At 38.4% G+C, this 26,157-nt stretch overlaps 1 protein-coding gene across 1 annotated transcript in view; it reads left to right on the top strand.

The window, feature by feature from the left end:
• The first annotated feature begins 9,237 nt into the window (after positions 1-9,237).
• Positions 9,238-26,157, top strand: part of CLPX (caseinolytic mitochondrial matrix peptidase chaperone subunit X) — a 40,806-nt gene continuing 23,886 nt past the window's right edge. Inside the window, exons 1-3 of the mRNA XM_049611773.1 lie at positions 9,238-9,510; positions 19,944-20,104; positions 21,317-21,434. Coding sequence (XP_049467730.1) covers positions 9,432-9,510; positions 19,944-20,104; positions 21,317-21,434 — 358 coding nt within the window. The 5' untranslated portion in view covers positions 9,238-9,431. The remainder of the gene's footprint in view (positions 9,511-19,943; positions 20,105-21,316; positions 21,435-26,157) is intronic.

Genomic DNA, 26,157 nt, shown 5'->3' with positions numbered 1-26,157 from the left:
CTGCAGCTTTGTAGTAAGTATTGAATCCAGGAAGTATGAGTCCAACTTTGTTCTACCAAGTTTTTATTATCTGAAATGTCTTTATTTTGTCCTAATGCTTGAAGATAGTTTTGCCACTATACAAATACTAATTTAATTGATCCATATTATTTTATTTTATTTTATTTTTTAATTTTTTTTACTTTTTGAGACAGAGACAGAGCACAAGCTGGGGAGGGGCAGAGAGAGAGGGAGACACAGAATCTGAAGCAGACTCCAGGCTCCGAACTGTCAGCACAGAGCCTGATGCGGGGCTCAAACCCACCAACTGCAAGATCATGACCCGAGCCAAAGTCGGACACTTAACCGAAAGAGTCACCCAGGCGCCCCTCCTGAACTTATTATTGATTCTTTAAAATACTCATATGATAAATTTTCATTCTATGCAGTAACATAAGAGTTGGCATATATGTTCTTAGAGAATTTTCTTTTTGTAAGCCCACCAATGCAATAAAAAATGTGTTTCATCTAAGACAATCTAATAGTGAGTCCTGCAGAGCATAGGGCAGTGGTTAAATGCATGGCGCTAGAACCAGGCCATCTGTGTTCAAATATTGCTTCTTTTATTAGCAATGCAATATTGGAAATTTATTTAACCTCTGTATGTTTTAGCTTCCTCAACTATAAACTTGAGGAAATAATACATACCTTATGTAGCTATTATGAGGATTAGTTGAACATATACATGAACATAGTATATATTAGTTACTGGCATATATAGTAACCACTATATAAATGTTTGCTGTTATTACTATGCACCCACAGCTGGAAATGAAAAAGACTGAAAATGTGTTTAGATTTAACAAGGTGATGCTTCATTTTTGTGGTATTGGAGGAGATTCATTTGTTCTACAGAAGTAGTTTTCCAGAAAATTCAATTTTATTACCTCTCTTTAAGCTCCAAATTTTAACATTTTGATCTATTTTGAGTAGAAATCTTCAAAAAAATTTTTTAATATTTACTTTTGAGAGAGAGAGAGAGAGAGAGACAGAGACAGAGACAGAGACAGAGTACAAGCAGGGGAGGGCAGAGAGAGGGAGACACAGAATCTGAAGCAGGCTCCAGACTCTGAGCTGTCAGCACAGAACCCGAGGCAGGTCTCAAACCCATGAACCATGAGATCATGACCTGAGCTGAAGCCAGACCCTTAACCGACTGAGCCACCCAAGCACCCCTTGAGCAGAGATCTTTGTAAGAAAAGCATATATTCTATCTTTTTAAAAACAGAAATAACACAATTGAATCTTTCTTGATGTATCAGGAATGTAATTATGAATGCCAATTATTATGGTAGTACAATAAAATGGCATCCAGGGCTGATATGATATATAAGAAATTTGACCAATACCAGATAAATTCAGACTATATACTCTTCTTGTTAAGTTCTTGCTTCCATTTTTCTGTTTCCTTCTTTTTTGTCAGACTCTTAGAAAACTCTTTGGTTGTGATTAATTCACTTGCTTCAAGTGCCTCTCCCCTTTGTAACGTACTCACTTGTGGGATAGAGATACATATGACCAAGTCAATATTTAAAATGAATAAAACAGACTCAGGCTCCTGGGTGGCTCAGTCGGTTGAGTGTCCGACTCCGGCTCAGGTCATGATCTCGAGGTCTGCGAGTTTGAGCCCTGCGTTGGGCTCTGTGCTGACAGCTCAGAGCCTGGAACCTGTTTCGGATGCTGTGTCCATCTTCTCTCTGCCCCTCCCCTGCTCATGCTCATGCTCTGTCTGTCTCTCTCTCAAAAATAAATAAACAAAAACAAATGTTAAAAAAATAAATAAATAAACAGACTCAAAGTGAAATCCTGAATGCCTGGGTATGAGCAAAGCACATGAACTTTGATGTGCCAGCTTTGCAACATTTATTTTGGTGACTCAAAGCCTTTTTTTTCATTTCCTCAGTATTGACTAATTTACCAATTACTAATTTACTACTTTACACACAAAGCCTAGTGGTTGCTTGTGTATAAATAAATACTGCTTGAAAATAATAAATGATTACAATTGTTACTGAAGTAAATATCACTTTTATTATCTAATATTATGCCTAATGTACGTTAATTGCAAACTGAAAAGGACTTATAAACCAAGGGTCTACTTCCTCTTTCACCTCTCTCTTTCAGTTTTTCCTTTTTTCCCCCAAGTCTTTATTTAAATTGTCTTTCAGTTTTTCATTTGAAATCAAGCAAGCTCCTTACAACACTGAGGTACAATGGAGTAGGGTGAGGTCATCAACAAACTGGCTAAGAAACACAACTAAAAGGTTTTTTACAGGCATAAGAGGAAAGCCCTAAATTACAGCATTCCACAGTAAAAAAGATCTTTATTATTTATTAAGTACCTACTGTGTACTACAGGTCAAAGAATCATTTATTCCTCACATTTAACCCAGGAAGTCAAGAGCATCCAATTTATAGTTGAAAAAAAAAACAAAAAAACAAAAAAACAAAAAAAAACAGGCTTATAAAACTCAGTAACTTGCCAGAAGTCACACAGCTGGTAAGTAACCCAGCTGGAATCACCAGTCCTTCTCCCTCTGACATCTTTGCCCTTTAGAAAATACTAAACAAGCATTTCTTGGCACTGTCTTCACGATTTGGTACACCAAAAGTTCCAAAAGATTAGCTTTAAGAACACTCCCCTCACCCTCACCCCTTCTACCCTATAGATTCAAAGAGGGAAACTTTGGTGAGTTAGTGCCACCTGCTGACCATCTTCCTGAACATCAGGATAAAGGACTGTCCTCTAATCAAGGACAAAAGGGGCCTTGTGCTATCTGAAGTCATTACCGGCCCCCAAGGGCAGGCCCAGGAGAATGGTGAGCACCCTCCTATAGACCCCTTGGTCTCCCTACAATATCAAGGCTGGGCAGCTGCTCCCTGAGGGGAAAAATGGTGGCAACTGGAGAGAACCTAAAAAAGAGACAATAAGAAATAAAGGCACAGGTTTCTACCACCACAGTGCAAGTGCACTTTATTCATTTCTGCAAATAAACCTTAGCATCTCATGATTCTAGGAATAAAAATAGATTTCTGAGGGGTGCCTGGGTGGCTCAGTCAGTTAAGCGTCCAACTTCAGCTTAGGTCATGATCTCACAATTTATTAGTTCAAGCCCCGCACTGGGCTCTCTGCTGTCAGCACGGAGCTCACTTTGGATCCTCAGTGACTCTCTCTCTCTGCCCCTCCTCCACTCGTTTTCTCTCAAAATAAATAAATAAACTTAAAAAAATCTTAAAAAAAGATAGATTCCTGAGCCCCACTACAGACTATTTTATCAAAACCTTTAGGGGAGGAGCCTACATATATTTTAACAAATACCCAGGTCATTCTTAAGAGAAGGAAGGATGGGGGATCACCGCCTTCATGGAATGGCGGCTTTTTAGTCCCTGATGTGAGATATCTCTGGGTAGGGAGGGGAGACTCTGCAGACCCCTTAAATCTTATCAGATTTTGTAAGAGGATACAGGCAAGTAATGGAAATACTCGTGGAGATTAGGGTGAGAGTCCTGGTTCTGCTGTGACCTTGGACAAGTGTTTTTAAACCCTCTATGTCTTAATTTTCTCAGCTGCTAAGACCAGAATGCAGATAATAACAATACCTTACTGTGTTGCTATGAAAATCAGATGAGAAAGTAGGTGGGAAGTAACTTTGTAGAGTTCTACACAATGTTGTTAGTATTATTTTGAGTCTCAAACTACCTACGAGCATAAACCCCACTTTATTTTTTGTCCTTATTTTTTTAAATATAATTGTTGAGTTCTTGTTACCTGCCTGGTAGTATCAATGTCTGCTAATCTGAAGGATCAGTGTCCAGCCACGTAAAAGAAATGTCTTTATTCAGGGGCACCTTGGTGGCTCAGTCGGTTAAGCATCCGACTTCAACTCACATCATGATCTCACAGTTCATGAGTTCGAACCCCGCATCAGGCTCTGTGCTGACAGCCTGGAGTCTGCTTGGATTCTATGTCTCCCTTTCTCTCTGCCCCTCCCCTGCTCGTGCTCTCTCTCGCTCTAAAATAAACATTAGCCAAAGTATGGAAAGAGCCCAAATGTCCGTTGATGGATGAATGGACAAAGAAGCTGTGGTATATATATACAATGGAGTATTACTTGGCAATCAAAAAGAATGAAATCTTGCCATTTGCAACTACGTGGATGGAATTAGAGTATTACGCTAAGCGAAATTAGTCAGAGAAAGACAGTTATCATAGGGCTTCACTCATATGACAACTTTAAGACACAGAACAGATGAACACAAGGTAAGGGAAGCAAAAGTAATATAAAAACAGGGAGGGGAACAAAACATAAGAGACTCTTTAATATGAAGAACAAACAGAGGGTTACTGGAAGGGTTGTGGGAGGGGAGATGGGCTAAATGAGTAAGGGGCATTAAGGAATCTACTCCTGAAACCATTGTTGCACTATATGCTAACGAATTTGGATGTACATTTAAAAAATAAAAATAAAATAAACATTAAAAAAATTAAAAAGAAACGTCTTTATTCGGAAGATACAGTGGTTCCCAAAAGAATCACGGCTCTCTCAGAGGCTGTACCAGAATCTCTGGTGGAGAAGGTGAGATTTTGATGTTTATCAAAAAGAGTCTTTGGTTTAAGAATCGATGACTGAGGGGCGCCTGGGTGGCGCAGTCGGTTAAGCGTCCGACTTCAGCCAGGTCACGATCTCGCGGTCCGTGAGTTCGAGCCCCGCGTCAGGCTCTGGGCTGATGGCTCGGAGCCTGGAGCCTGTTTCCGATTCTGTGTCTCCCTCTCTCTCTGCCCCTCCCCCGTTCATGCTCTGTCTCTCTCTGTCCCAAAAATAAATAAAAAACGTTGAAAAAAAAAAATTTAAAAAAAAAGAATCGATGACTGAGGAACACAGTTTTAAAATCAGAAGACTTGGGGCACCTGGGTGGCTTGGTGGGTTAGGCAACTCTGGATTTCTGCTCGGGTCACGGTTCATAGGATCAGACCATGCGTCAGGCTTGGGTTCCACAGAGCCTGCTTGGGAGTTTGTCTCTCCCTGCCTTTCTCAGCCCCTCCCCCCACTCACGCTTGCTTTCTCTCCCTTTCTCTGAAAATAAATAAACTTAAAAATAAAATGAAATCAGGAGACTTGGACTCTATTTCTCTCTCTGTTTAGACTCATTATGTGATGTCGGATGAGTCCCTGACTTTTTATAGGCCTGTTTCCTCATCTGAAAAATCCAGTGCTAAATTGGATGACTTGCTGACTCTAACCTATAAAAATCTTTTTCACTTAGCAACTCATAAGGTTCAAAGTCCTGGCAGGTAGGATCAAATATAAAAGAGAAAAAAAGAATTTTATAAAAAATGCAGACATTAAAAGTTATGTGCTTTCAGCTATGTAGGTTATAAAAGGTAAATAACTCAGGATAAGGAGTCAGCTACTTGAATGAAACTATTTGAGCTGGAAAATTGCACTTTCTTTTTTAAGTATCATTAACCTGTCAGAAAAGAGTTGAAAGTAGATGTGATATGGAAGTATTTTGTTCCAAAAAGCTGGTAAGATGTGACTATGCAATGATATCACATTCCTAGTTGAGGATCCATTTTATCACAGGGAAAGTCTCACTCTGTGCTTCCAAATCCAGAATGTGGAGGAATGAATGACCTGAGAGTAACCTGAGCAGGGGTTGTCCACATAGTGCCAAGTGAGAGAGGAGGTCTTAATGTGCCTCTGGAGCCTCATTGCTCTTTGCCCAGACAGCTATGTCTGCTCCATCTTTTAGCTACCTGGCCACACCTTGGAGCAAGAACACTGTCCCAACGTGTGAATTTCAGGTCAGGGAATGTACACTTATAAAATGGAATACGCTCCTTTATCAAACAGCAAAGTAGTTCCCAAAGAATGGTCCTTTACGTTTGAACCCTTTCCCAAATAGATGTTATTTTATTTAAACTTGACAACCTTCTGTGCTCCAATACCAAATGGGAAGTTTTGGTGTATCCCCATGGTACAAGTTCCTCAATCTAAACACTGCTGTAAGACTTACACCATTAAAGACCCTAGCACAAAGTTAGTGTCCCAATCCATGCTTGTTGGGAGCTGTTCCTAATAATCCAGGTATGTTCTGTCCCACCGAGCACCGAATTGGGATGATGCACCAAAACTACCAAATTCATGTTGTCCGTGTGATGAAAATATCACCAGTCTGGTGCCAAAGCCATATGACCCTTGTTCACATTGCTGAGAAAAAGTTAAACTGAGTTGGGTACAGCTCTCTTTGTTTTGCACTTTCTAGGGCAAAGTCTATGTGCTGCTAATCAGGCATCTCCTAGGAATTCCTTCTGGGACACTCATCAGTTGGATTAACCATTGTATAAATTTGCATTTGTATCCATTAACACCTCTTTGTCAACTATAATTTGCTCTGATTATACGTAGGATTTTCTAAAAACACCACCCCAGGTTTCTGCCAAGCAAAAGCATTGTTGGAAGAGGAGTATTTAGTCAAGTACTTACTGATTTTCTACTGTGTATTTAGCCCAAGTATATAATGAAATACCTGCCTTCAAAGAGCTCCAAGTCCAGTTGGGAATACAGGCTAAACACAAAACATCAATCCATAAATAAAATTAAATGCTTCATCATTCTGGGAATAATATAAGGATATATGACACAACAATGTAAGGGTATTCCTGTCATACCAGTAGCATATGTTTTTGTTTTACATGCTTACTGTCTATCTTATCTTTCCCCCACTAGAATGGAAGCTCCATGAGAGAAACATTTTTTTTGATTCAATGCTATTTCCTCAGTGCCTGGCATATAATTGGTGTTCAATAAATATTTGTTGAATTCAAATTTCTCAAGAGTCAGAGAAAGGAAAGCCTCAGGTGAACCTGAGCTATGCTTTTCTTCAGCTTGCAATCTATAGGCTTTAACTTTTTTTTCCTTTTTTCCCCCATTTATTTATTTATTTTTACATATTTTTTTTTTAATTTGAGAGAGCGAGAGCACGAGTAGGTGAGAGGGGCAGAGGGAGAGAATCTTGAGCAGGCTCCATGTTCAGCACGGAGCCTGAAGCAGGGCTTGATCCCACAACCCTGGGATCATGACCTGAGCCAAAATCAAGAGTAGGATGCTCAACTAACTGAGCCACCTAGGTGCCCCTTGCAATCTATAGGTTTTTTTTATTAAAAGCTTATTTATTTATTTGGAGAAAGAGCATGTGCAAGTGGGTGAGGGGCAGAGAGAGAGAAAAAGAGAATCCCAAGCAGGCTCTGCACTGTCAGTGTGGAGCCTGATGCAGGGCTCAAACTCAGGAACCATGAGATCAAGACCTAAGCTGAAATTGGATGCTTAACCAACTGAGCCACCTGGGCACCCAACCTATGGGTTTTAGGAACAACTTCTTTATTTGTATAAGAAGGAAATTGCATATAATTGAAATAGAAGTGGGGTGGGATGAAAGGAATTTAAATTGGGTGTTAGGGTCAATGTGACTTAGCTCCTTGCTAAAAGAGCTTTGTACTAGAATCAATGGTTTTTGAACCCTGTTATTTATTTATTTATTTATTTATTTATTTATTTATTTAATATGAAATTTATTGTCAAATTGGTTTCCCGAACACGGTTTTAAAGCAGAACAATTCTGGGGGCGCCTGAGTGGCTCAGTCGGTTAAGCGTCTGACTTCGCTCAGGTCAGGATCTCACAGTTCGTGGGTTTAAGCCCCGCGACGGGCTTTGCTGATAGCCTGCTTCGGGTTCTGTGTGTATTCTCTCTCTGCCCCTCCCCTGTTCACACTCTGTCTCTCAAAAATGAATAAATGTTAAAAAAAAAATTTTTTTTTAAAGCAGAATAATTCTGTCTTCGAACAAAACCCCAATAAATAAAATAGATAAAAACAGAGCCGCTCTGATTGATGTAGGGGTGGCATGGAGAAGGAGACAAAAGAGGTCCACCCTTTTAAAAGTCTCCTCACCCCCACCAGAGCTATGGCTTCTGACGGATTTTAGGAACACAGTTTGAAAATACTGGATTGAGGAAACTTTAGAGTCTCTCCTCTCTCGAAATTCAATTAATAGAGGCAGCTAAGGAATACCTGCGCTACCTTCTGGTCTCTACCACTTTAAGTTGAAAAGATAACAGGAGTCAACTCCCTACGAGAGAAAAACACAGAACACGTGTGGCCTGGGCCAAGGCCAACGCCCCTCCTCATGGCCAGACCCAGGGAACCAGATGCTACATTTCTCTGATCCAAGAATAATGAGGGCTAGATAACTTGTGTGACTGGACTTGTCCCTTTTCTCCCTGCCCCCCACCCCCCTCCCTTCACCTAAGCTCACAACTAAAGGCATCCAAGCGCACATGGCAATTTTCCTGAGCTTTGGAGTTGCCAAAAATCTTAGCAAATATTCACAAAATCTTACAAAGTAAATATCTGGTGCCAACCAAAATGTAGAGTCAGATTCATTTGTCACCATCCTCCACCTTGTACACCTGCTTTAGCTGTCCGGAGAGGAATCAGCCTTGCAGACGCTCAAAGGTTAACAGAAAACTATTTACTAGGGTGTGATCAGCTTAAGTCCTTAAGGGAACCGACAAAGGATCACTAAGCATCCAGGGACTAATAACAGCTGGAAGAGTTACCACTTGGTTTGAGAGAACAAGGAAAGAGAGCTGTCTGCCAACAGCTCTTGTTCGGGGAACTAGGTAAAAATACCTCTTCCACGTTGTAAGTGAGGAAACTAAGAAGATAAGGTACAGAAGATGTGGAATCGCCGGTGGAAGAAACTTATTCAATTTGAAGCGTCCAGCAGCAGCCAAAGGATTTTAAAGAGTCCGGCGGCCAACTAAGCCACCAACAGGTCTCATTATGACCTCCCTCACCACAAACCGAAAGTTGCCAGGAGTTGGGACTACAACTCCCGGCACGCATCTCCCCGCATCTGTAGCACTTTTCGATGATAGGATAAGGGGCTTCCGGAAGCATTGCATGTCGGGAATTGTAGTTATCCCAGTGGGGGTCGGACGTACGCCGTAGCGTGCTCATTGGCGCCCAGGTTACCGCCCCCCTCCCCTCTCCGCTCTTCGGCGTATCACCCACGTATACGCAGAGCGCGCCCACACCCCCTCCCTAGGCCTAGGACGCAGGCGCGCGCACGCTCCCCGGGCTCGGTAGGCGGAGGGGGTGAGGGTAAGAGAAGGAGGGGGAGGGAGGGAGGGGGGCTAAGTGTCTACTGAGTAGACGGCAGTCGGGCACCGAGAGCGCGAAGGCCTGGCTCCCAGGCGGTGAACTCTGCACTGAGTCTAGGGGCCGGCGGGAGGGTCCGGAGCCAAGTCAGCGCGCCCTGCGAATAGGAGTCGGGCCGCTGAGACCGGAGGGCAGCAGGGGGCAAAGCCCCAGCCTAGGCCCAGCGGAGATGTCCGGCTGCGGCGCTTGTAGTTGCGGCGCCTCCGCCGCGCGGCTCATCACCTCCTCGCTCGCCTCCGCGCAGAGAGGTAACGAAGTAGTCCCTCACGTGAGCCAATGGCCCAGGAGTGTACCGGCCGGGGGTGGGGATCCCGGGGAGGGCAAGAGGTCTACCCTGCCTTGAGGGTGTGATGGGATGCGCGGCGTTTCTCCTGGCACCCCCCTCCTCCACTTTAGGATGGGGTTCTGCCAACCTCTGGAGCATCTGTTTCTCAAATTTGAAGTAGACCCCTTCTGTTCGCCCGCCCGCGCGCGTTCAGGCCTCTTGACTTTGGAGCCGGAATGTGGTCACTTAGCAGAAAGCCTGGAAGAGGCACAAAATGCTCCTTCCGTTAAAAAGTGCTCCACACCCTACTCAGGTCCGCCGGGCACTGCCGCCTTCCCTACCTTCGGCTTTTCCTCCGGAGCCGGGTCGGGTTCCTTTCCGGCCTGTCGGGGGTTCCCGGAAGGGCCCGGGGGAGGGGCTGCTACTGTTGAAGCCCCCCTTCAGGGCGCCGAGCCAGCTGTCCCAGACGCAGGCCGCGCGAGACCCACGGTGTCACTGTCATTGTGCGGCCGCTTCCACCGGGGCATAAGCGGGGCTCATGGCCCTCCCGGAGCCGGGAAAACCTCGCGGCCCGCAGGGAAGCGGCCGGGGTGGAGAAATTCTCGTAGAAGTTGTTTTTTAAGTACTTCAGTGTCTCGGTTGGTCGTTTGCCGGTTTTCCCAACTTGACTGAGATAGTTTTAAGAATGGCGCTTGTTTACCTTTACTTTGTTTATCAGGAGCTGTGAAAGAGTGTCATACCAGTCAAGGGATTCCGGAACAGAAACCATTTTCCTCTTCCCCCAAATCTATGAGTGTCAGACTACAGGCTGGATTCTGTTATTTTATTTTGACTTGTCAACTAAATAAATTAAAAAAGCCCCCCTTTCCTGTATTTTAGGTTAATTATAAAAGCTCCTACCGTATACTTAAGGTATCTCTTTCGACAGTTTATTTCACAAAGAGGGATGAAATGAAGTAATGTGGGCAGAAGCATTTATAAAGTGATACTTAAATGTAAAGGAGTGAATTTAGTCTCAAGACATTGTTAAACCTGAACTCCAGGAATTTGAGTTGGAAACATGTGAAAGTGACATTGAAATTCACTTATTTGGCGTCTTTTTTTGAGGCTGGGCCCTGTTTTGGTGCTGGAGATAGAGTGAATAAGTCCTCAACTGCAAGTGTAAATCTACTGGAGCTCACAAAGAATAATATCATTTCTAGGAGTTGGGTAAAAGGTGTGTGTTCTCTTTGGGCAGAGAAGGCTTCTTTGACAAAGTTCTTCATCTGTTTCAATCAATTTTCCGGTAAAACTATGAATCATAGGCGGTGCGTGGTGATTTTTTTTTTCTTTTCAAAACAACCACTGCTTTAAAATTTTAATGACTCATTAGGTGAAGCAACACAAATTAATGGCTTATTTAGGTATTATTATTTGTTACTATAAGTTTGCCATAAGTTTTCAGAAGTGATTAAACCATTTTTACTGTAAAGGAGTAAATTAAGCTTAAAATACGGGACATAACCTCATATCATTATAGAAGTTAATATTTTTACATGACAGTGAAACAGCTTGGTTTTCACATCAATTTAAGACTTTCCTAAGGCTTCATTACACAAAATGTTTCTTTTCCGTAGTAGAAACCCTAAGATTATACACTAGTCTTCAATATAGAGATTTTTTTTAAGGACTTAAAAAACTCCAGAAAAGTTATTTTTGTTTAGGATTCTTGAAAAGAGGAAAAGGGGCAAAAGAGAAAAATCAGAATTGAACTTCAGTTAGTTTATTATTCTTATAAACATAAAGTTAAGAATTTCAAAACTATCCATAAACAAAAAATTTAATCAAAATAGTCTCAACAAGAAATTATACAATGAAGTAAGAATAAAAAGATTTCAGAGTTCTCTTGAAATATAATGCTATTCTCTATCTCTGTTTGTCATGTTAGACTTTAACATTTTTAAATGGATGGCCCCTGGGTGGCTCAGTCCCTTAAGCGTACAACTCTTGATTTTGGCTTAGGTCATGATCTTGAGATGGAGCCCTGAGTTGGACTCTGTGCTGAAGCCCTGACAGCTTGGAACCTGCTTGGGATTCTCTCTTGACCTCTTTCTCTGCCCCTTCTCCGCTTGCTCATGTGCAGTCTCTCTCAAAAATAAACATTTTTTAAAAAAATAAAATTTTTATTTTTTCTTTTTTAAAATACAGAATCTTTTTTTAAATGTTTATTTATTTTGAGAGAGAGGGAGCACGAGCACGCTCAGGGGAGGGGCAGAGAGGGAGAGAAACAGGATCCTAAGTGGGCTCTGCTCTGACAGCAGAGAGCCTGATGTGGGGCTTGAACTCACGAACCATGAGAGCATGACCTTAGCCAAAGTCAGACACTTAACTGACTGAGCCACCCAGGCCCCCATAAATAAAAATTTTAAATGGTAGTTTGAAGAAAAATTTGGTAAATTGTCATATTAGATACTGAAACTGTTTTCTTTTCCTGGTGGGCTATGTGTATCCTATTTAATGTGTTTTTTCACACTATGCTCTTTGAGTGAAACTTGTAGTGAAGGAGAAATTTTAAATATTTTTTTTCTACCCAAATTGCTGGTATTTTTCAATTTGTTATCTATTTTTGTACATATGTGTAAATACATACGTATTTTAAATGTGCTTTGCATACAGAACAATTAACATTCTAAATATGTGCATTCAGGAATGCTTGATTCCATTAACGAAACTCTGAATGACAGTACTTGGTCTGAATTTGGCTGTGACAATTGTGGAATCACCTGTAATTCCCTTGATTTTTGGCTACTTTAAGTTCATGTCCAGTGAAAGGGTGTCACCTCATGAGGGTGTAAATGTGAAGATGCTCAAACATGTTGGTGCCCATCATAATTTTCATGATAGTTGCATAATGTGCCTATCTTAATAGGTTTTAGCTAGATTTTAAGTCTCGTTATTTAAATACAATACAAATTAGAATAAATGTTAGAGAATCTTTATTTCTGGAATTGCAAACTATTTCTTGATAAACATTTCTCTTTTCTTGGCATATTCCTCTTCACACCAGCAGACTAGCCTTGCTGAAAACCCATGAAACATTTTTAAACTTGAGGAAAGCTATTATAGGAATGATGGTATTTTTCTTTATTAAGAAGTATTCAGAATTCAGGAAACAATAACGGGCATAAATTGAATTTTTAAGACTAATAAAAGCAGTAAGCATCTACTAAGTTGATTGGCATTGTTTTTGTAGAAATTTTTTTCCAATTTTTGTTAGAGGTCTTTAGAGGCTAGGTGGTTAAGCAAGCATTTAACTTGATTTGCCATTTCATCAATTGTTATACACTTAAATATTGTCACTAGAGAGAGACGATAATTTAAAAATTTTCATTAGTTTCTAAAATTTAAAGATTAGTTTATCTTTTAAGCTGAATCATTTATGTTTTTAGAGAAAGCTTGGTTTAAGATTGAATATAGAAATTCAAATATTTAAAAGTTGCATAAATTGCTACTGCTTTTTTTTTTTTTTAATTTTTTTTTTTTTAACGTTTTTTTTTTTATTTATTTTTGAGACAGAGAGAGACAGCATGAACAAGGGAGGGTCAGAGAGAGAGAGAGGGAGACACAGAATCTGAAACAGGCTCCAGGCTCTGAGCTGTCAGCACAGAGCCCGACGCGGGGCTTGAACTCACGGACCGTGAGATCATGACCTGAGCCGAAGTCAGACACTTAACCGACTGAGCCACCCAGGCGCCCCATAAATTGCTAGTTCTTAATAGCTCTAAAATCAAGGTACCTTATTCTGCTGTTTCTTTTTAAAGCAGATCTAAAACTCAAAGTTTTATCCGTATGACAAAAGCTTTGTAAATGGTTTAGCTTTTAACTGTCTTCTCTTGTTGCTGCCAAGTATTCTTTCGAAATATACTTTTCAGAAATACTTCCCTTTTTGGCTTTTGTAGGGCTTCTTCACCTGAAATTCACAGGCCTCCAGAGTGTCCAGGGATAGAATTCAGAAGTTCCTGTAACTTTATTTTCACTAATCACTAACTGAAATGTAGCATTTCCTTCAATTTTGAACGTAGGCAACAACCCACGGTAGTATTAGCAGTATCTATGAATTTGTTACCAATCAAAATCACAAATATTTTTGTGTCATGCTACAGTTGTTCATATCTCAAAAAATCGTTTATACTTTTTACTACTTTGAAATCATGGTAGTTATTTAAAAAGCTTTTAAATCTTATTTAATTATGTTAATTAGAAAGCATATTTTATTTTATTTTTAATTTTATTATTATTTTTTCCCATCATAAGTGTACTCTTTAACCCCCAACACCTATTTCACCAATCCTCTCACCCACCTCCTCTCTAGTAACCATCAGTTTTGTTCTCTGTGTTTAAGAGTCTGTTTCTTTGTTTCTCTCTCTCTCTTTCTTTTTCCTTTGCTCATTTGTTTCTTAAATTCCACACATGAGTGAAATCATATGGTGTGATCTGACTGACTTATTTTGCTTAGCTTAATACTCTCTAGTTGTTGTTTTTTTTTTTTTTTTTGGTTTTTTTTGTTTTTACATTTATTTTGAGAGAGAGAGCGAGTGAGTGAGCAAGAGGGCAAGGGGCAGGAAGAGAAGGAGAGAGAATCCCAAGCAGGCTCTGTGCTGTCAACACAGAGCCCAATACAGGGCTCAAGCCATGAGATCATGACCTGAGCCAAAATCAAGAGTCGGATGCTTAACCCACTGAGCCACCTGGTGCCCTAATACTTTCTAGTTCTATCCATGTCTTTGCAAATGTCAAGATTTCATTCTTTTTTATGGTTGAATGAGTGATGTGTGTGTGTGTGTCATCTCTTCTTTATGCATTCATCTATCGATAAACACTTGGACTGCTCCCATAGTTTGGTAAATAATATTGCAATAAACATAAGGGTGTATCCTTTTGAATTAGTGACTTTGTATTATTTGGGTAAATACCCAGTAGTACTGGGTACTGGATCATAGGGTAGTTCTATTTTTAATGTTGTGAGGAACATCATACTGTTTTCCACAGTAGCAGCACTAGCTTGCATTCCCATGAACAATGCAATAGGGTTCCTTTTGTTCCACATCCTTGCCAATGCTTGTTGTTTTTTATGTTGTTGATTTTAGCTAATCTGACAGGTGTGAGGTGATATCTCATTGTAGTTTTGATCTGTATTTTCCTAGAGATGAGTGATGTTGAACATCTTAACATTTGCCCGTTGGTCATCTGGATGTCTTCTTTGGGGAAATGTCTGTTCAAGTCTTCTGCCCATTTTTTAATTGGATTGGTTTTTGGGTGTTTAGTTGTATCAGTTCTTTATATATTTTGGATACTAACCCTTTATTGGATATATCATTTGCAAATGTTGTCTCCCATTCAGTGGGTTGCCATTGACTGTTTCCTTTGCTGTGCAGAAACTTTTTATTTTGTTGTAGACCCAATAGTTTATTTTTTGCTTTTGTTTTTCTTGCCTCAGGAGACCTATCTAGAAAAATATTGCTATGTCTGAGAAATTACTGCTTGTGCTGTCTTCAAGGATTTTTTTATGATTTCAGGTTTCACATTTAGGTCTTTAATCCATTTTGAGTTTATTTTTCTGTGTGGTGAAAGAAAGTGATCCAGTTTCATTCTTTTGCATGTGGCTGTCCAGTTTTCCCAACACCTTTTGGGATGTTGACAGTTGAAGAGACTTTGTCCCATTGTGTATTCATTCCTGCTTTGTTGAAGATTAATTGACCATATAATTTTGGGTTTATTTCTAGGTTTTTCTTTCTGTTTTATTGACCTATGTGTCTATTTTTATGCCCATACCATACTGTTTTAATTACTGTGGCTTTGTAATATAACTTAAAGTCTGGAATTGTGATCTTTCCAGTTTTCTTTTTAAAGATTGCTTTAGGTATTTGAGGTCTTTGGTGGTTTCATACAAATTTTAGGATTGTTTGTTCTAGTTACTTGAAAAATGCTGTTGGTATTTTGATAGGGATTGCATTAAATCTGTAGATTGCTTTGGATAGTATGGACATTTTAATAATATTTGTCTTCCAGCCCATGAACATGGAATGTCTTTCCATATCTTTGCATCGTCTTGAATTTCTTTCATCAGCGTTTTATAGTTTTCAGCATACAGGTCTTTCTTTCACCTCTTTAGTTAAGTTTATTCCTAGATATTTTATTGTTTATGGTGCAATTGTAAATGGGATTGTTTCCTTAATTTCTCTTCCTGTTTCATTTTTTTGGTGTATATGGAATGCAACAGATTTCTGTACATTGCTTTGTATCCTGTGACTTTACTGAATTCATTTATCAGTTCTGGTAGTTTTACGGTGGAATCTTTGGGGTTTTCTACATGTACTATACATGTCATCTACAAGTAGAGTTTTACTTCTTTTTTACCAACATGGATGCCTTTTTTTCTTTATTTTGTCTAATTGCTGTGGCTAGGACTTCTAGTACTATGTTAAATAAAAGTGGTGAGAGTGGACATCCTTATCTTCCCCCTGACCTCAGAGGAAAAGCTGTCCGTTTTCCACCAATTAAGTATGATGTTGGCAAGAAGCATATTTTAAAAATATTTTGATAACCACTTCAATACAGTTGGTTTCCTTTGTTATGTATTTTATTCTATACATTTATAAACATTCTGAGAAGGGGTCCATCCATACCCTTCACCAGACTCCCAAAGGGGTTCATGGCATAAAAAGGATTTAAAAATCCTGATTAGGTTGTTACAGTGATTTCTGTGAAGATTTTATAGGATTGGTGAGTGACTAATTATTTAAACTGTTCAATACAGTAGTTTAAAAAGTGTGGTCCCAGACCAACATCATCAGTATAACCTGGCATTTTGTTAGAAATGCATTCTTGGTGGGGGTGGGGGGCACCTGGGTGGCTTGGTGGATGGAGCTTCTGACTCTTGATTTTGCCTCAAGTCATGCTCCTAGGGTCATGGGATTGAGCCCTGTGTCAGGCTCTTCACTGAGCATGAAGCCTGCTTAAGATTCTCTCTCTCTCTCTTTCTCTCTCTCTCTCTCTCTGTCTCTTTTTCTCTTTCTTTTCCCCTCCCTCTCCCTTTGCTGCTTCCCTGCCCCCGCTAAAAGAAAATAATTTATCCTGCTTTAAAAAAAAAGAAAAGAAATGCATTCTTGGGGGCAACCTAGATGGCTCAGTCAGTTAGTTAAGTGTCCAACTTTGGCTCAGTTCATGATCTCACAGTTTGTGAGTTTGAGCCTGGCATTAAACTCTGCTTAGAGCTCGGAGCCTGGAGCCTGTTTTGGATTCTGGCTCTCTGGCTCTGTCTCTCTCTGTCTCTGCCCCTCCCCTGCTGGTGCACAGTGCACTCTGTCTCTCGCTCTTGCTCTCCCTCTCTCAAAAATAAACAAAACAAAAAAAAGAAATGCATTATTGGATCCCACCTGCAACCTTCTGAGTCAGAACCAGGGAATACCCCTTGCAATCCGTGCTATGCATAGAATGTTAAAACTGCATCAGAGCCAGCCAAGAAATTCTCAAATTTAGAAATTTAAATGACATGAACATGTTTTTCAGACAGTATTTTTTTATGGTAACTGTATGATTGCATTGGTTTTATATGTTACTTGGTAAGTTATTTAAGTGAAGGACTTATTTTTCTTTCTATTCAGAATAAGTAGACTTTGAAAGGTTCTTGTTTGTAATTTTTATTTCTCTTAAATTTTTGAAGATAATTTATTTTCAGCTTATTTTCTAATAACATTAGCTATGATAAATTGTTAAACACAATTTTAAAAGATGTATTTTAATTTTTTTTTTAACGTTTATTTATTTTTGAGACAGAGAGAGACAAAGCATGAACGGGGGAGGGGCAGAGAGAGAGGGAGACACAGAATCGGAAGCAGGCTCCAGGCTCTGAGCCATCAGCCCAGAGCCCGACGCGGGCTCGAACCCATGGACCGGGAGATTGTGACCTGAGCTGAAGTCGGACGCTTAACCGACTGAGCCACCCAGGCGCCCCAAAAGATGTATTTTATTGTAAATGGGAATTAATACACTGTGTGTGATACTTGAGGGTTAAGTTTTATTCTAAACATCCAAGTACATAGTCTGATATAAAGCTTGTAACTGTAGTTTTTTTGCATTACAACCAATACGTTGTAATGGTTTGATTAAAAAGTTATACTTGTTACATAGATTATAGTAAATTATTTTGTTATGCTACCATTCATTTTAATTTGTGGATGTTTTGAAACATATGCAAAATGGAACAAGGGACACCCAAATACCCATCACCTAGCCTTAACATCCATTAAATTTCGTATTTTTTATTTAGAGAGAGACAGAAACGGTGTGAGTGGGGATGGGCAGAGAGAGAGAGGGAGACAGAGCATCTCACAAACTGTGAGATCATGACCAAAGAGTTGGATGCTTAACTGACTGAGGCCACCCAGGCACCTCAAGTTTCTCTATTCTTCATTTCATCTATCCCTTTCCCCCATTACTTTTCTAGATTTGCTTTTTAGATTGACATATTAAACCATATTATGTTTAATCATATTATGTCCTTTGAAAATCATTAATGTTTGGCTTAAAATTCATGAACTACTTTAAATCTCATGCTAATGAGATTAGTAGCTATCATTTACTGCAAAAAAATGGCAAATGTTATGCTTGAGAAAGTTTGAAATGTCTTTTGAAAACATTACTTAGAAGAAAAACATCAAATGTATTTTAATATTGATGTTCACTAATTAAGCATTAATTGATCAGCACTAATTAGTTTAATTAGCATTCAGCAGCATTTTACAGTCTATGGATTAGGGACTAGAGTGTCATAAATCTTATTCCTTTTTTAGTGTTTGTGAATTCGTGTAGAGATGAGAAACTTTGTATCTTTCCTGTTAAGTTTGATGTTTTTATTTTAGTTAGAAACTAGTTCTAACAGTGTACACAAATGTTTTGGAAAACTGGAATTAATAAAGTCAGTCAGTTATATAACTAAACAATTGCTTTTGAGTTGTTAGAAGGATGTAATTTTAAACCAATTTTTGTGTTTGGATATAGTACATGCATATGTGCATGATCTCTTAAAAGCCCTAACTTGTAAAGAAATAAGAATTTAAAGCCTGGGTTGAAAATTTCGCAGGGAACAAAACGAGGGAGATAAAATCAGTTTCTTAAATTTATTTAAGTATTAACTTAATCCCCTTCCCCCTTTTTGTTATCACCTCCTAATGGCTGTGATAAACTGCTGGGAAACTTCCTTCTTTGGCGATTCATTATAATTCACTAATGTATGTTAACTTACGCAGGGTTCTGAGTAGCCCTACAATATTCAGTACTGAATCTGTGGAATTTTGTTTGATCTAAGATCATTTGATTTTCTTGTGTAGGGAACACTCTTTTAAAGACCAACTTGGGAAATGCTGCCTTACATTATGGCTCTTTTGCCATTGACTATAGTTTATTTAGGAGTTTATTTTGTATTTATATGAGAAAAAAAACCAGGGTTCAGCCAACAGTGATCCTTTGATGGACCAAGTCTGGCCACACCCATTTGTTTACATATTGTTTGTTTTCATGTTACAGACAGAGTAGTTGGAACTGAGACTAGATGGCCCAGGAAGCTGAAAATATTTACCATCCCGGTGCTTTACAGAAAAAGTTTGCCACATAAGTCAGGGGTTAACCTATATCCTTTTTAATAATCTTAACTTCAAATATGGTAAGGGGCGCCTGGGTGGCTCATTCAGTTGAGCATCCAACTCTTGATTTCAGTTCAGGTCATGATCTCACACTTTGTGAGTTCGAGCCCCACATCAGGCTTTGCACTGACAGTGTGGAGCCTGCTTGGGATTCTCTCTCCTCTCTCTGCCCCTCCCCTGCTCACGCTCTTTCTCCCTCAAAATAAATAAATAAATAAACATTAAAAATTTAAAAAAATACATGGTAAAGGTTAAAATGTTTGAAAGCAAGATAGTGGTTATAGTGTTTACTAAAATTTTTTATAGGATTGAAATGTTTCATTAAAACACATGTGTTTATGTCAATTGCTTATTCTCATTGATAGAAATAATAAAAGAAGAATTAGAATATAGGGTGTAAATGGCCTTTTTCCCCTACAGATGAGGCAGATGTTGAACTGCTCATCTCTCACACTTTCAAAGAGCCACTCATTGCAATAACCCAAATGGTCTTTCCTCACTATCAAAGGACAGGCCCAGAAAGAAACATCTTTATTTACCAGAGGCCCAGGTCTAGCCTATTTTTAAAGGGGCTTTGCCTCTGATGGTGTCACCATTTACCATTTTGTTACTACCTCTGTGAAAACTACAGTTTTTTCAACCTCCTTTATACTTAAGGAATTTTTGTTTTCAGGGGATTTACTGAAGGCATGTTAATGTTTGATGTGTAGACTAATAAATCTCATTGTATTTCTAGGTATATCTTGTGGTCGCATTCATATACCTGTTTTAGGAAGGCTCGGGACCTTTGAAACTCAGATTCTACGAAGAGCTCCCTTTAGAACCTTTACAGAAACACCAGCATACTTTGCATCAAAAGATGGGATAAGTAAAGATGGCTCTGGAGATGGAAATAAGGTATCTTACCTTTATTGGAATATATATATATTTTTTGAGTTCCTTCCTTCAAACAATTAAATGTAATAATAGTTTTCTCTATTCCATTGGTTTATATGTTTTCTGTAGGAAATGTGAAATATATAAAATCAGGTGCAGAATTTTATGTAATTTTATTTTGTGTTTTAGTTTCAACCATAAATTAGTTATATAAGTATTGCACTTAGCATTAACTAAAATTTCTAACACTCCAAAGTATTAAGAAGCTTCATTAAATCTATGCAGTCTATAGGATTAAATTAGGAATAGCCGTCTTTTTTCACAACTCTTAACAATTCATGATAGTATAAACCCCACCTCATTCTCTACATAAAAATTTTGGATATCTCTACAACTTAATGTTGGGCTACTCTGTAGCTAGCAAGTAGATGATCAGTGATTGTATTGGATCAAGGAATTATTATCAATTTTTTTCATTATGTGAATTTCACTAACACTTGAGGTAATGTTATATATAAGACAAAATGCTAGGTGCTTTGATATCGACACTTAATCCTAACAATGACTCTCCAAAGTAGGTAAAATTATCCCCATTTTAGAGATGAGAAAATCCCCATTTTAGAGATTGAAGAAAGTTATGAATCACTACTTGTCATGATAGTAGCTCCTGATACAGTTTCACTGAAATGTATTTTACCTGTAGTAACTTTTTTTCCTAATGTTGATTGAGTCATGGAAAGAAAGCTGTTTATTATATATGCTGGCTCATACCACGTAAAGCAGGAATACAGATAAATACATGTGTTTACCAGAACTGGTTTTGTTTTTGTGGTAAATGGATCTTTTGATACCAGTAATAGTAGAGTTATAAATAATACTAATAATTCCACTATAGAAATTATAAAAATTATAGGGGCGCCTGGGTGGCTCAGTCGGTTAAGTGGCCGACGTGGGCTCAGGTCACAATCTCGCGGTCTGTGAGTTCAAGCCCCGCGTCGGGCTCTGTGCTGACAGCTCAGAGCCTGGAGCCTGTTTCAGATTCTGTGTCTCCCTCTCTCTCTGCCCCTCCCCCTGTTCATGCTCTGTCTCTCTGTGTCTCAAAAATAAATAAACGTTAAAAAAAAAAAATTATAAGATTAATTACAAGCTAACATGCTTATATTTAACTTACCTATAAATTGGTTGCCTGAAAGTAATAATTGACACTCTTTTTTTCTCCTGTATGAACATTAGAAATCAGCAAGTGAGGGAAGCAGTAAAAAATCAGGCTCTGGGAGTTCAGGGAAAGGTGGAAACCAGCTGCGTTGTCCTAAATGTGGCGACTTATGCACTCATGTAGAGACCTTCGTGTGTAAGTATTACTTCCTCTGTTGTTTTTCTTCCTTACCTTTTCTACAAATCACAAATTGCATAGAAATGTGTAAATTATATAAACCAGAGTTATGTTCTTCCTGAACTTAACATGATTCTCCCTTATGTTCACCAGATACTAAAAATCCCCATAACTGGTAATACTTTGCAATGTGGTATAAGAAATAATTTAAGAAAACTATTTATTTCTTTATTTTCCATGTGTGTGTTTATTTCAAATTTGGATTTTGTGAGTGTTCAAATTTGAACTATAGGAGAACCAAGGAGTATTTATTCTGTTATTACTCTATTCTTCAAATACCTGTTGAGCATCTCATATAGCTGGAGAGGTCGGTCATTCAAATATTAAGGTGTTTTCCCTCGCTGAGGAACCAGAGGAACTAAACCCTTAATTCTATAAAGTGTGTGATAATTATTAATGATTCAGACACTGAGAGAAGGAAGAAATCAACAGTCCCACTTTTGCTGTTAGTGTCAACAGTAATTCTCTGAAATACAAAGATCCTACTACAGATCTTTTGTTTCATGAATCAAACAACTCATTTCCTACATGATTAGAGGTAATGGTAATTCAAGAGTAAATTATGTTAGACTACCATGTCAGCCTTTCTGTATAGTCAAACTGAAAAGGTCATTGGTGAGGTTTGTCAGAAGTTTCAGTTTCTGATGATTAGCTGCAGAGGATTCTCTATATGCTATCCCAAATATGGAGATCTCAGTTACAGTTTTATGTTTATTATTAATACTAATTGGCCACTGTATGAGAAAGTAATATGTAGCATGTTTTTACAGTTTTTGGAAAGACTTTTAAAGTTGTTCCATTCTATAGGTGGAATGTTTGAGATTCTCTTCGTGGTTTTGCCTCATAAGAGATCCAAGAGAGGAATCAGTCTGAATGAATACTAATTTGGTTGCAACATAAAATGAAAGTGGTAGAACTAGATGATAAAACTTCTAAATAACATTTGCTATTAACAAATCTGGTATGAAGCGATAAAATTCTTTTAGAGAGTCTGAGAATTGCTCAGTTCATAATGGCATTGTCTTATTGGCATACATTTTTAATCAAGAATTTTCTTTTTTTTTCCAGAGAAAGATTTCAATCTTTGTAGACTTAAAGAATAATTTCTTAGAGTAGAAAAGGAAAGAAACTAATATTTAATAAATGTCAGTGTATATAATTTTATTCTCACAATCTTTTGTCAGGAGAGAGCATATCCTCATTTTCTTAGCTTAGTGAAGAAGCTAAGATTTTAGCAAGTAAGTAACTCATCCAGGGTCACAGAGCAGTGAAGATTTGCTATTCAGAAGTTCCTATTCCATACATTTTTACTAACTGGAATTCTCTAGGGATAGATGAAATTTATTTTTCTTCTGCACAGTGTTTTCAAAACTTGCCAGGTTGTATTAATCATTGAGGGTGGTTGGTTGTGGTTTTTTTGAGAGAGAATCCTAAGTAGGCTCCTCACTGTCAATGCAAAGCCCAATGTGAGGCTTAATCTCACAAACCTGAGATCATGACCTGAGCTGAAATCAAGAGTCAGATGCTTAACTGAGCCAGCTGGGCACTGACCCCCCAGGCACCCCAGGGTGGTTCTTGAACATACAGATTCTCTCCTTCCCTGGAGATAAGATTCTGTAGATGTTGGGTGGTATCCTAGAATATGTATGTTTAACAATGAGACCACGTGTGGAAAACACGATTTTTAATATTATCTAATCAACTTAGGGCTGAAGTGGTTTCCTTTGAGAATTCTAATTGGGGAGGGGGGATGTGGAAGTAGAGAATAGGGAAGAAAAGAGTAAAAGAAGAGTAGATCCTTATAAATAATTTAGTAAGCAAATATCTGTTGAGACTGACACTGCCAGGCTCAGAAAATAAACAGAGATGAACATGACACTGTCTTATCCTCTGGAACTTTACTCCATAGGAGTGGTAGGCCCTCAACAGTGAGATGAGGCCCTCCTCTCTTGCTTTTATTCACCTATAGTACAAGTCTCTTCAGAATGCATCTCTTTTGGATGCTGAGGATCTTCTGTGTCTACTCACTGAAAATTGGAGAGTTTTGTTGACTCTTGGGCCCTTCATTTTGTTTGCATCTGCATTTGTTTAGTTACTGGTTCATAAACATCTTTTTATGTGCTTTTTGGTCATTTGTAGTTCTTTTGTGAATGGCCTGTTTAGATTTTTTTTTTTTTTGAAGTTTATTTATTATTGAGAGTCAGAGCATGAGCATGGGAGGGGCAGAGAGAGGAGGAGACACAGAATCTGAAGCAGGCCCCAGGCTCTGAGCTGTCAGCACAGAGCCCGACACAAGCGCTCAAACCCACAAACCGTGAGATCATGACCCGAGCCCAAGTTGGACGCTCAACCGACTGAGCCACCCAGGCACCCCATGAATGGCATGTTTAGATAACTATCTACTTTTTTGGTCATTTTTAATTATTTTTAATTACCTGAGGAATGTATGTGTGTATCCCCCTTTATAAAAAAAAGGTAGAACTTTGTAGGTAAAAGTTAAAGATACATTTCTGTAATATATCTTCATCAAACATGTAACTTTTAAAAAGCATAAATGGTATCAAATTGTTCATGTTTTTACCAATTTTTTCGCCTCAACAATTTAAAAAAAAATTTTTTTTTTAATGTTTATTTCTGAGACAGAGATAGAGCATGAGTGGGGGAGGGGCAGAGAGAGAGGGAGACACAGAATCCGAAGCAGGCTCCAGGCTCTAAGCTGTCAGCACCGAGCCCGACGCGGGGCTCGAACTCACAAACCGTGAGATCATGACCTGAGCTGAAGTCGGTCCCTCAACCAACTGAGCCACCCAGGTGCCCCTTGCCTCAGCAATTTTTTAAGAGTTGTATGCTGATATATACAGGTCTAGTCCTTTCCTTTTAAGGTGTACATTTCAGGGGTTTTTAGTATATTCACCAAGTTTTAGATCTATCACTACTATCTAATTCCAGAACGTTTTTGTCACCCCAAAGAGAAGCCCCATCCCCCTTAAGTAGTCACTTTCTACCCCTTTCCCTCCCCTCCCTGGCAACCATAAACCTACTTGCTGTCTTTATGGATTTGTCTATTCCAGGTATTTCATATAAATAGAATTATACAATATGTGGCATTTTATGTCTGGCTTCTTTTGCCTTCATCTTTTAGGTTTCCAGGGTTCATCTGTGTTCTATTATATATCAGTATTTCATTGCTTTTTGTGGCTGATAGTATTCCTTGTGTATCCACTCATCATTGATGGACATTTGGGCTGTTGCTGCTTGTTGACTACTATGAATAATGCTACTGTGAACATTTGTATACCAGTTTTTGTGTGTACATGTTTTTACTTTTCTTGGGTATATGCTTAGGAGTAGAATTGCTGAGTGAAATGGTAAGTTTGTGTTTAGTTTTTTAAGAAACTACCAAACTTTACATCAGCTATAGAATAACCTATGTTATTCTGTCCATTTGACAACCTGACTAGCAATGTATGAGGGTTCTAATTTCTCAACATGTTCTTTAACACTGCTCTTTTTTATTGTAACCGTCTTAGAGATAGGAAGTGGCATCTCATTGTGGTTTCGATTTGCATTTCTCTAATGACTAAAGATGTTAAGCATTTTTTTCATGGGCTTATTGGCCATTTGTGTATCTTCTTGTAGAAAAGACTGTTTAAATCCTTTGTCCATTTTTAAATTGGGTTATCTTTTTTGTTGTTAAGTTACAAAGAGTTCTTTATATATTCTGAATACTAGACCTTTATCCAGATGTATGATTTGCGAACATATTCTTTCATTCTATGGGTAATTCTTTCCTATAAATACCGTATAGCAGGAGTCAACAAACTTTTACTATGAAAGGCCAAATAGTAAATATTTTAGGCTTTGTGGGCCCTGTAGTCAGTGTTGCAACTCTTCTCCTTTGCTGTTATAGGGAGAAAGCAATCATAGACAATGTAAACAAATGAGGATCGCTGTGTTCCTATAAAACTTTGTGTAAAGACACTGAAATTTGAATTTCATATAACTTTTATTGTCATTTTTTCCCAAAGTGTAAGAACTACTAGCTCATGGACCTGTCTGTAATATTCCATCTCACATGTATATGTAGGGATTTTTATGTTCTTTTACTGTGGTATTATTCTTGTTTGACTTTGTGGAAATAAAATACCATTTTTATAGATAGCATTATGAATGCATAGAAAGTCATCAGGAATTGAAGTAAGAATAATATCTAAGAAATTTTTTATTATAAGGACAAATGTATATTTTTCTTCAGTTTTCTTTTGACTATTTAAATAATAACTTGTCAAATGTGAATAGTCTCCCCACTTATTTATTTTAGTTGTTTTTATTTTTATGTATATAATACTTTTTGAAGGCTTACTGTACTTACATGTCTTAATACAGTAGGAATTAAACTTTTCTGTTTGGTTTGGAGATTTAATGTTGGGCCCTGAAACATGTTCGAAATCATGAAGAACTTTCATTTCAACAAATATGAAAGAGTTTTTACTGAGGTAATCTATTGTTGGCATATAATACAAGCATGTTTACTGGGATTAGTATTCTGTATGTAAAAGAATATAGTATACTTGTAATCATTTAAAGGAAAGTTTATTCCCTGACAATTCAACAAAATTAGATTTTGCCACTTGTCTGTATGAGTAAAAAATAAGCATTGCAGTGCTTGTATTATTTTTTT

Source organism: Panthera uncia (genome assembly GCF_023721935.1).
Source record: "Panthera uncia isolate 11264 chromosome B3 unlocalized genomic scaffold, Puncia_PCG_1.0 HiC_scaffold_1, whole genome shotgun sequence".
In the NCBI taxonomy this organism is placed as follows: domain Eukaryota; kingdom Metazoa; phylum Chordata; class Mammalia; order Carnivora; family Felidae; genus Panthera; species Panthera uncia.
This window is presented reverse-complemented; position numbering and strand designations above follow the sequence as displayed.